Source organism: Sylvia atricapilla, chromosome 13 (genome assembly GCF_009819655.1).
Source record: "Sylvia atricapilla isolate bSylAtr1 chromosome 13, bSylAtr1.pri, whole genome shotgun sequence".
In the NCBI taxonomy this organism is placed as follows: domain Eukaryota; kingdom Metazoa; phylum Chordata; class Aves; order Passeriformes; family Sylviidae; genus Sylvia; species Sylvia atricapilla.
This window is the reverse complement of record NC_089152.1, coordinates 4,138,737-4,150,479: the sequence shown is the minus strand read 5'-3', so window position 1 is coordinate 4,150,479 and position 11,743 is coordinate 4,138,737. Positions and strand designations below refer to the sequence as shown.

At 43.5% G+C, this 11,743-nt stretch overlaps 1 protein-coding gene across 1 annotated transcript; it reads left to right on the top strand.

Annotated features, from left to right (window-relative positions):
- Positions 1 to 553: 553 nt before the first annotated feature.
- ARRDC4 (arrestin domain containing 4) lies at positions 554 to 9,508 on the top strand. The gene is made up of 8 exons (XM_066328273.1): positions 554 to 921; positions 1,938 to 2,004; positions 2,279 to 2,426; positions 4,213 to 4,315; positions 4,993 to 5,249; positions 5,924 to 6,086; positions 6,558 to 6,712; positions 6,829 to 9,508. Exons 1-8 carry the CDS (start codon positions 576 to 578, stop codon positions 6,883 to 6,885), a joined length of 1,296 nt encoding a protein of 431 aa, XP_066184370.1. The 5' UTR covers positions 554 to 575; the 3' UTR covers positions 6,886 to 9,508.
- The last annotated feature ends 2,235 nt before the right edge of the window (positions 9,509 to 11,743 follow it).

Genomic DNA, 11,743 nt, shown 5'->3' with positions numbered 1-11,743 from the left:
CGCGCTGCCTCTGTCTTCCTACGGCAGCACCCGAGGGGCACCGAGAGACAAGGTTTCCCCTCAGCGCGGGGTCACCGAGGGCACACGAGTTACCCACAGCGGTGAGCGGGCGGCAAAGCGAGGGACAAACCCCCGACCCGCCCGGGACCCGTCCCGGAGGGGCGTGGCGGGGTGAGGGGTGAGGGCTCCGGCCCCGCCCCCTCCGCGCTGGCCCCGCCCCCGCTCCCTGTTTACCCACAGGCTGTGCACGTGGTGGCCGCGCCGCGCCATTGGCCCGCGCGCCGGGGCCCTGCCGCCGTCTGGCCAATCGCCGCGCTGTCCACGCGCGCTCGCCCGCGCGCGATTGGCCCCGCCGCTGCGATCACGCAGCGTGACGCACTCCGGGCGTGCGCCCGCCGAGTACCAATGAGGCGGGGGCGCAGGGGCGGCCCCCGGCGAATGGCGGAGCGCGGCGCCGCGGGCCGGCCAATGGGCAGCGCGCGGGGGCGGGACGCGGCGCCGCGGGCGCTGGCGGAGACGGGCGGGTTTAAAGCGCTCGGCGAGGGCGGGCGCGGTTCCCCCGCGGCCGGGGAGCGATGGCGGCGGCCGGGCCGGGCCCCGGGGCCGGCGGCGCGGTGAAGACGCTGGCCCTGGTGCTGGAGGACGAGGCCCGGCGCGGCGGAGGCGGCGGCGGCGGCTACTGCAGCGGGGACACGGTGTCCGGGCAGGTGCTGCTGGAGCTGGCGGGGCCGCTGCCGCTCCGGGGGCTGCGCCTGGAGGCCGCGGGCCGGGCGCGCGTCGCTTGGAGCGAAAGCCCCGGCGCGGTGCCCGGGGCGGGCACGTGGGGGGTGGCGGTGCGGTCCCCGGGGCCGGGGCCGCGGCGGGAGGCGGAGGTGCGGTACCTGGACATCCGGCAGAGCCTCCTGCGGGACCCGCCCGAAGGTGAGGCGGCGAGGGGGGGGCGCGGGGCGCGGGCCCGGCCGCTCCCGCAGCCGCGGCGGGGGTGGGACCGGGGGAGTGGCGCTGCGGGAAGGCGCCCACGGCCCGCAGCGAGGGGGGACTCTCCGGGTGGGCATGGGCTCCGGGGACCGAAGGGAACGGCAGGACAGCGCTGCCGCAGCGTTCGGCCGAGGGCCCGGGGAAGCTGCCGCTGCCTCATCCCTGGCCCTGTGATTCCTTGGGTGGTGGCTGAAAAACGCGAGCGGGACTGGAATAAAATCCGCAGCTCGGTTCCCTGCGCTGCGTGGGTTTCCTGCAGAGGCTCGGCCCCGCTGGGGATTCCGTCGGGCCCCTCGGCGCTGGGCGTGCTGGGCAGGCGGCTCTGGGGAGCTGCCGTGGAACACCCTGGAAGCAGTCAGGCTCATCCCGTGGATTAAGGCGGCAGAGGAAGCTCTGCTGTTGCAGATCTCTGTCGCACAGACACTGCAGCATTATGGCAGCGTTGAAAAATTAAAGCCAGAACAACGTTTAGTTCTGTAAGGGTGAAACGCAGCTCAGGCTGATCTGTAGGGAAGGCAGGTTTAGGCCTTGGAAATTGTGTAACAGTAGGCCCTACACGAATAAATTGAGAGCTCGTATATTTATAGTATTTCTTGGTGCTGACCTTAAATGGCAGATTTTTTGGCACAGAAGTTAATTTAATTGTTAATTGGAAAAGTAGATTAATTGCTGTCCTGCTGGAAAGAAACTTACTTTGTGCTTTGCAGAAGCCATTTTGGATTAGAAATTGGCCAGAGTCCTGAACTGAATCTCAAGGTCTCCTATGTTTCCTTGATTTTTGTTTTTCATTGAAATCACATCACAGCATAAATAAAGCATGGGCCGCAGTCCAGAACCCACTGGGATCAATAAAAACTTCTTGCATCTGGGTGTTTTTAATACATAAATAATTTATAAAAGTGTGTGCTTTGTTCTATTTCTGGGATAACTAAAACATACTATTCACTCTTATCCTACAGGTGAGGAAAACTTAATTCTTCTAGATGGAAGACACGAATTTCCGTTCAGCTTTCAGCTCCCTCAAGAGTAAGTTCAATAATCCAACCTGAAGGGATTGTGCTGGATGCTGCTTGTAGTGGAACATTAACTTAATGTAATTTGACTTGTGTTTTTTTTTAGTATCAGCTTTATATATTTGTCTTAATCAAGCACCTCACAGACAGGCCTTGCTTGCTCCAGCTTCTCCAAGGCCATAAAAGTACAAGCTGTAAATTGGGAAATGTTTATGCACACGGGAAGTGTTAATGTTTGGAGACGAATTATTAATTGAGGGTAATGGTTTTATGACTGCTCGTTTCAGACCTCTGGTGACCTCTTTTACTGGGAAGTATGGCAGTATCCAGTACTATGTGAAAGCAGTTCTGGAGAGGCCTGCTGTGCCTGACCAGAGTGTGCAGACAGAGCTCCAGGTCATCAGCCACATTGATGTCAGCTCACCAGCTCTCCTGGTAAGAGGGTCCCCCACTGCTCCTTCCTCCCTGTAAAACCAGCTGCAAATAAACCATTCCCAAGCAGCATTCACATCCAGCCATAACCCTTCCCATGTTATCCAGAGATGATTTTCTGACTTCTGAAGGCATATAAGCTCCCTAAGCTTTTCTCTATAAATAGATGATCTTAGGTTGTGTGAATAGCAAACAGAGTGGCTTTTTTAATACCATTGATTACATCCCTGCTGGCAGAGATGCTCCTGCCAAAAAGTTAGGCAGGCTTCAGATGCATAAATAAGGCTTAATAATAGTAATGCATGAGTGCAGAGTAGTTACTCTTACCAGAGCAAGTACATTCACAGTGCTGCAGTGTCCTAAACTCTACAATAATAGTAGGTTGAGGAACAGTAATTAGAGAAGAGTATTAATCATGCCCAGGCTGTCATTTAGGCTCTGGCCATTATGTTACGTATCCCTGCATTTTGCATGTCATTTTCTAACATGAAGTGTGAGCATGCAGCTGCTCCAGAGATCCTTTCAGTTATTTCCCTATGACAGATTTGGCCACATTAAAGAATTGAGTTTTTAATAATCACTGGAAATACTGTAGAGTAATAAGAAAGATCAGGCATTAAGTAATGAATAAATAGGCAAGATGGAAGCTAATGAGCTGGATTCTTTTATCTCTACCCATATTATGAAAATAATATAAAATTATACCTTGCACTTTCATGATAGCAACTGGATCTAAATGGTTATTCATTTAAATATGAATGAGTAATTTCTATTTTATTTAAAATGGTAGGATAATTTTAACATCATGACGTGAACATAGAGAAGAGATGTTTTGAGCAGGCTTTTTCCCCCCTCATTACATGCTTACATTTTAATCCATTCTAGGGAGAACTTAGGGTATTCTGGCAGTGACATCTGTAAGCAGAATAGTCTTTATATTCAGTAGTTAGGAGTTTGAAGGCATCATAACCACGTTCTGTAAGAACAGAGCAGACCACAGGTAATTGCACAGAAGAGGCCTGTGGGACACATCAGAAAGGCAGTGCCAGTCTTAAAGGATTCCAAGGCTACCACCAAAAGTGCAAAACAACAGGGTTTTTTCATTATAATAGAGGAAATACAAAACCAGTTTGCATTATTGTATTGATGGGTGCCACTGCCCAGTAAATCATTTTGAGTAGCTTTGATCCTGGCTTGGACCCTTGACGTGTGGTTTGTGAGTTTATTCTAATGAAAACATTGCAGGCAGTGTAAATGTCATCCAGTGCAACAGTCCTTGAATAATTAAGATGGTTTTTGTCATGCCTCTGAATTTTTTGGGGAGGGGTTGCAGCTTGCAAGTAATGAAAGTGCATCCCCTTAGCCCAGTGTCTATATACATTTATCATTTCTTAAAGATTCAAAGATAAAAAATTACCCGCTGAGCTGTTAGTTATTGCAGAGAAAATGAATTCTGCATTCTTCTGCACTGAGAAACATGGGGATGAACACCACAGTGCTCCATGAGACCTTTAAAAAAGTTCATTTTGAAGACAAAGCACATGCAAAGACACACTGGTCAGTGTTGCTTGGTGCAGTCTAAATACAGACTGGGATTTCAGAAGAGAAATGTTGAGTTTGCCAAACTTTGGTTAAATTTCACATGGTGGCAAAACTACAGTTGCACTGAGCAGTTCAGGGATTCAGGTCCCGTGGGTTTTAGAGCTGGGTTGCAGTGACTGATATGCATAACACTAAACTGCAAGTGATGAAGAGCTTTATAAAATGAAAAATACTCTATATTTTATAGACACCTGTTCTAAGAAGTCAGGAGAAGATGGTTGGCTGTTGGTTTTTCACCTCTGGGCCAGTGTCTCTCAGTGCCAAAATTGAGAGGAAGGGATACTGTAATGGTAAGAGTAGTTACCTTAAAAATGTAAATTCTAAGCATCTAATAGGTATACTTTGCAGTTTAAAGAGTAGTTCTGTTTAATTGAAGTAAATTAAGATCCAAATGAATTTCATTTTTTAAAAAATCATCTTACTTTTCCCCTTAGGAATATAAATTGAAAGGACATCCTGTTAATAATCTTATGGAAAGTCCATGTACATTTGAGTGTAAAGAACAGCAAAATGTTTTTATCTGGGATCTGGGATAAAATACTTAGTTGGGATGTAATTAGGTTTTTACATCCTATTTGTATAGGTTTACACTTTGGTAAGAAGGAGCTTTAAGAGCTTCTTCTTCATCTTGATAACATTAGATGCGTTGAGAAAATAAAACATCCTGAAATTCATTTAGTACTATATAAAAGGAAGATGAAGGCGTAATTTGCAAATAAAGCTTTTATAGCTTGTTCATATTATGCTTAATGTTTCTAAATGAATCATTGTTTATGTGTAAAACATAGTAGGTGGCTATAATTCTGCCTGGATCCCACTCTGAAAAAAATAAACTGGTTTGAGGAAACTTACCAAGTATTGTTCTCATAACACTGCAGATGATGTACGTGCTGTGTAACATGCTTTGATACTCCCAGAGGAAAGTTGGTAAATACAAATTATTCATTGGACTTTTTCTGTCTCTAAGGGGAAGCCATCCCAATCTATGCAGAAATTGAGAACTGCTCTTCTCGTTTGATTGTTCCAAAAGCTGCCATTTTCCAAACACAAACTTACCTGGCCAGTGGGAAGACAAAAACCTTCCGTCAGATGGTTGCCAATGTCCGAGGAAACCACATTGCCTCTGGGAGTACAGATACCTGGAATGGGAAAACTCTGAAAATCCCACCTGTATCCCCATCTATACTTGACTGCTGCATTATTAGAGTAGAATATTCATTAGCTGTAAGTATGGGGTTTTCAAATGTACGAGCTTTAGATACTGCATTCAGGTGGGGACAGAGGAATTGACTGAGTGGCTCTTAGGTTTTTAACTTGGGAACTACAGTAAACACAAATCTAGGGAAAGGTGTCCCAGCCCATGGTGGGGGCTTAGAACTAGATGATCTTTAAGGTCCCTTCTAACCCAAACCATTCTCTGACTCTGTGAAAAATAAATATCATAAACTACATACATGAGAGACTAAAGGTCATTAAGAGATTCTGAGATGGAAAGATGGGAATAATGTGGAAAAGGGAAAAATGTTTCTGAGGAAGAAGCATCTTAGACATGACTTAGCAGTTTCAGACATGCAGGGATTATTTTGGGAAAGTATTTCAAGCTGAATGGGGTCCTCAAGTGTTTCTTTCCAGAAATGGGAAGATAAGACTGAAAGTTAAGTGTGTAATTATGTTTGTCAAGATGGTTTTTATTTTTTAATGTCGCTTAGAGACAAGTTACAGAAAGAAGGAAGCTGCTGAAAAATAAGGAAAGCTGCCAGAGTATTAGCTAAGCATATCTGGGATGACAAAGCTCTTAATTTTTAAATTTGCAGTGTAGGGAGTAGGGCAGCTTTTAAGAGCAGCATTCAATGGGGTCTCATGACGTTTTTTTCTTCTGTTTGGGGGCTGTCACATAGGTGTATATCCATATTCCTGGTGCTAAGAAATTGATGATTGAAATGCCTCTGGTGATTGGCACTATTCCATGTATTGGATTTTCAAGCAGAAACTCCAGCATTACCAGCCAGTTTAGTATGGATATGAGTTGGCTGGCATTGACCATGCCTGAACACCCTGAAGGTAATAAATGCATATTGAACTCTCTCTAATCCAGCACAGCACTGTCTGCAGCAGATGGGTGCAGTGCCAGTTGAAGGGCACTGCCAGGGATGTAGGCCATGGAAGTATGACTCAAGAAGTCTTAACTTGAAATCCAAAACAATTGGTGAGGTTACCCAAACTCCAGCCTTCCTGAAGTCTCTCTGTTCCCCATCTGACTGAAACAACTTCTGATGGTGGGAATATTCTGCTCATCACTGAATATCTCTTGATACAACACAGGTTTGCTGCTGGAGTTACTGTAAAAGTACAGCACTCTCTCTATTCCTGCAGAATCACCTGAGTAAAATGAAAACATAATTTTAGTTACAGTATTTACTAGTTCAGTACACTTCCAATACAGTTTTCATGGTCCTGGATATACTGTAATGCAAATGTTCTTGCTGCGAGTAAATAGTTTGAAATGTGACAGAAGCATCTCTTGTGTTTCAGCACCACCAAATTATGCTGATGTAGTGTCTGAGGAAGAGTTTTCCAGACATGTTCCTGCTTATCCACCACCCATTGACTGTGAGGAACAGTTGTGTTGTCCTGTCTTTGCTTACATACAAGAGTTCCGGTTTCAGCCTCCACCTCTTTATTCAGAGGTAAGAAAATAAATAGCAGGTGGTGTTTTTATTGTCAGATGGCAAAAAAGAAACCCAAACACATACCTAAATGCAGGAATTGCAGGCAGTAATTGTTGTCTTTCTTCTCTCCTTAGATTGATCCACATCCAACTGATGTAGAAGAAGTTCAGCCCGTTTCATTCATGCTCTGAAGAGGATTTGTAACAAGCATCATTGTGATGAATGTCTTAATCTTTCTGCTGCTTAAGCTGGTAGTGCAGCTAAAAAGGAAAGTTTTTCTTTTTCAAAACTTCAGTCTGTGTACAAGAAATGCAAAGGAGAATGGAGAAGGAGGTGTGAGCACGTTGGTGATAAAAGAGAACCTGCTGGATTAGTCTGCACAGAGGATAACAGGGGAGCAGCTCAGCTTGGGATACTTGAGAAGTTCCTGAAAATACTGAAAAAAAAAAAAATGCATCAATGAAATACTGAATGTTTTCCAAAAAGAGGATACACTACACAAAGTACGAGGAGGAGACGTGTGGATCTTCTGAAGAGAAAAGAATTTATATTTTGTTTGCAATGCTCTGGAAGAATGTACATAGGGATGTTGAGAACTCCTGTAGTAGAACAGAATGTGGGATAAGAAAACATTTCCAAAAGATTCCAGTGTTCAGGGGGTTTCAGCTCTGCACTGTCTGCATCCAAAAAGGAAGATTACTGCAACACAGAGCGCAGTCTTCATGTTTGATGGGAACCTGCCCTTCTCACAACTGCCAAGTGGTACTCTTTCCTCATTCAGCATGATCCTGAGGACACCGTGGATGACAGAATGGCTATTACACAATATTATGAAGGCAACCATTTCCTGAATGCAAGACACAAGTGTGAAACAGAACAGTGAACTTTGAGACGAGCTTATGCACTATGCTTTCTTTCAAGGGATTTCTTAAGGGAATTATTCTAACCTCTTCTACTGTGAGTTCTTCTTCTGCATCTTAAGCCTATGGATAGCATGATAAGGGGAAGCATGGCAAGGGAGAAACCTTTTGCCAGCAGCAGGTATACTTAGCAAAATGGACAATATTTATTTATTCAAAAGCCTTTATAAGCCTACCTCTGTTTTGGATATTTACTTACGGTCAGATTTGAGACCAAAAAAAGTCTTGTTAAAGCTCCAGTATACTTCAAGGTTCTAAAAGGGACCCTTAATGGTTTCTGTGGTTAGTGAATGAGATACAAGGTGTAGGGAGAGGTGTAAATATACCCAGAATAGACATAGCTTATAACTGAAGTGAAAGCAGACGTCAGGGGAACAAAGTACTCTGGTAATGGCACAAAGCTTTTCATTACTCCTGCATTTTTGTCTAAAGATCTATTGTCAGGGGCTGCACTGGTCATTTGCTATCCATACTATATTTGTTGGTGTGTTTCCTTGTTTGTTTTTGCTGTTTAATTTTGTTTTGGTGCAATATTTTAATGTTTTCCTCCTCAGGTCATTTAGAACAGAGAGAGTTTGTTGCTGCTAAGAGTGAAGGCACAGCATTTACTTGCCCTTCTGCTGCCTTCATTTAATAGTAGAATGTTTGCTTCCTGCCAACCATCAATTGGGATCAGTAAACAATCACCAACAGATCACTTACAGGAGCAGAAAACAGCATTGTCAACATGCACGTTTACAGTCCTGTCTTTGAAATACAGGGGATTTTGGACTACTAGAAATACTCCTTATGTCTTATAGAAGGGTTTTGGGGTTAAAACCCGGTGCTTCATGTGGTAAAACAGTGTACTTTCTGATAACTACAAAAATAGTAACTGAGTTTCCTTCATTTCATCAGTAACTGCAGTTTAAACAAAGTCTAAATGTATTTTTATGAAATCTGTCTTCACTTAAGAAGCAGGGATTTTTCTACAGGCGTACACGGATATATATTTTTAGTCTTCTTTTAGTATAACTTCCTTACATTGTCTAATTTCTAACACTTCACCTCAAATCACTTTTGCATCAGTGTGAAAGACAGACTGGTAGAGATTCACGTTTCCAAACTGCAGTTACTCCTTTCATTTGCAACATTTAGTATTGTCTTCTATAGCAAATGCAGCTTTAACCAAAATTTGGGTGCATGATTTAGAAAGGACATTCAAAAAATTATTACTTAAGTCTCAAAGTGTAGCTCTCATGCCTTTTTATTTAAGTGAGGGCCTGCCCATACAATCAATGCAGGATTTTCATTCACATCATCTGGAAAGGGAACAAGCATCTTTTCCTTAAAACAGATACCATTAGAGTTACTTGAAAAGTAATTTGGTCATGTATTAACTTGCATGGTAATAATTCAGAATATTAGCTTAAAGAACATTAGGTGCTTTTTTGGACTGTAATACCTGATAGGTGATGTGTGCCACCTGGTATAATCATGGTCAAGCAAACAGCAGTATGAAGGGTAAAGATGTGCTTTTTTTTTTCTAAAATCTTTGAGTTGTTTTTTTATTCTTTGCAGATAAACTGTGGCCTTAGATTGTTTGCCGCAAAAAAAAAAAGTCAACTATTACGTGTTTCTTCGGAAGCACACATGGCCCTTCAAAGGAGGGGTGAAAACAAGATTAAGTTCTGCTCTCTGGCACTTGGCTTAGTGCAGAAATTGATCCTTAAAAAATAATTACTGTTTGCACAATAATAAGTTCAATATGCAGGGGCTTTGTTTTGATAACTGTGAAACAGTTTAAAAGAGACAAAATAAAAAAAAAGCTGTTTAACATACAGGAACATGATTGTATTTTGTACTAATGAATGAGCCCCATGGGTTCTTTGTTAATAAAAGTGTCAAATCTACATTGTGCTGTTCATCTCTGGTTTGGTGCTATGTCAAGAAATACCTGTATTCTACCCTACAGGTGTCTGTCTCTTCTCTGATCTGGGAATTATGTCTTCATCTGTCACTGTTTTAGTTCCCTGAACTATTCATAACCAAGAGCTGGAACAAATTGATCAAACGGGGCCTACTCCCACCCTTAGTTATTATGTAACAGGGGCTCTTACCCATCAGGGTTTTGAAGGATGTGAGCTCTAATTGGATTTCTCATCTCTAATATTAATCTTAGAGGATATTTTATTGTTTCCTTTAGACAAGATTACAGCAACAGACTAAAGAAAAATACATCAGTACAACCTTACAATCAGAGTGCAGAATGACTAAAGCAGAGAACCTGCTACTGTGGGGGAAAGAGGTGATAAACTGTACCTGCCCCACTACTCACCTGAGCCAGGAGTGAGATGATAAATCTCCATCAGGATCCTGCCTCCCAAGGATTTGAGGAACAACACACAGCAGTTGATTTCTTCTTCCTGTTTCCACTTTTGAGGGAAGATGGCAAAATCCTCTGTGGAAAGTCAAGGTGAAGATGCTGCTCAGGATTGTGGAATCACAGAATAGTTTGGGTTGGGAGGGACCTTAAAGCCCATCCCATCCACTGTTCCATGTTGCTCCAAGTCTGACTAACCTGACCCTGGACACTGCCAGGGATGGAGCAGCCACAGCTCCTCTGGGCCACCTGTGCCAGGGAAGAATTTTTTTCTTTGTACCTTGCTGGTCTATTCAAGCACCAGAACCAGCAGAGAAGTCATGATTCATGAAAAGGAAAATTCAAACCCTCAAATACTGGTCTTGGATTTTTTTTTAAAAGCCCTCTCACTAAATGATACTTAAATATCTTACCACTAAGTTCACAGTAGCAATTCCACTCTATCCACCGTTTGCTTTTATAGGGGAGTATTTCCTTTGACAAGTTGTAGTTGTCTATTAAAACATGTTAAGTGTTTAAACAGGTAGTAAAAAGCCAGGCAGAGATAGAGCAGATCCTGCAAGCTCATATTTGCAGCTCTGACCCTTCTGATGTTTGCATGGAAACACAGTTTACGTACAGAGCAAGAGAGATCATTTCATCAACTCCTGGGGCATGTTCCAAATTATCAAAATAGCATGTTCCATGACTTCACCACCCAATTTGGACAGCGAAAGGGAACATCTAACTCATTTTGTAAAATCTCTGCTATATATATAGCAATAAAAACATATTTGGAGAGCAGTTTGCAAACAGTGTTGATTTGGAGATAATCAGTTGTTCTACAACTGCTTACAAAACCCAGGCATTTGTGCTCTATTTTCTAGTCAAATTCTGCTGATTTTTCAGTGCTCTCCTCAGGGTAGTGACTTAGCACAGGGGCACAGAACCTGGCCTTCAGACTGCTGCCTTTTCTAAAGCTGATTATATAATATGTTAACATCAATATGGACAGTACAGGCTGCTGCACAAAGTAAATTCTCCAAAGAACTAATTAGCTCTAGGATGAACCCAGTCCACTTTTAGTATTAACATTTTATATACGGCATAGACAAGGTGACAGTCTTGTTCCAAATTATATTGTCATTATTTCTAAGCAATTAATAGGAAATGACAGCACAGAGAAGCTCTGATAGAATATCACTGCATTTTTGGCGTTTTAGGACAAGAAAGTAATAATAATTTAGTCAAAAAACTGTGAAGGGTGGTTTTATGTGGAATAGAAAATGGCAGCTCAAGTGGGACTTCACTGCAGTAGCTGCTCATGCCAGCAACGTGCTGTGAGCCTTCTTAGCTACACAGGGCAGATACAGCTCTGCTAATGATAAATCTCCAAACACCCATCCCTTCAAAAGAAAAGAGTTCTTTCTGTTTTAGTTTTGACTTACATTCAGCCAACCTAGCTGCCTGTAGGGTGAGGAGAAAAATGAAAGGGTGAAAGTTGGAGCAAGTAGGCTAAACCTAGCCAATTTTCTGGCAATGAAAAACTCATCTGTTCTTTACAGTGTCTTGGAACAGCATCAGCCTCCCCATCAATGAGGCAATGGGCACTGATAGGGGTGAGAAGCACAGGTAAAAGGGCAGGGTTTTGACTGTAAGGTCTTAAACAGGATTGTTGCACAAGAAGGATCCCAGGTCTCAGTATAGGCCAGTCCTATTTGCTGTCATGTCTATAATCAGGTTGTGCTGGTCACAACATACCAGACCCCAGCGTGAGGAGATGGCGAT

Coding starts and splice junctions, on each gene's coding strand:
- ARRDC4 (XM_066328273.1), top strand. CDS start 576: ATGGCGGCGGCCGGGCCGGGCCCCGGGGCCGGCGGCGCGGTGAAGACG. Junction 2,005..2,278: donor AGCTTTCAGCTCCCTCAAGA/GTAAGTTCAATA, acceptor TGCTCGTTTCAG/ACCTCTGGTGACCTCTTTTA. Junction 5,250..5,923: donor GAGTAGAATATTCATTAGCT/GTAAGTATGGGG, acceptor GCTGTCACATAG/GTGTATATCCATATTCCTGG.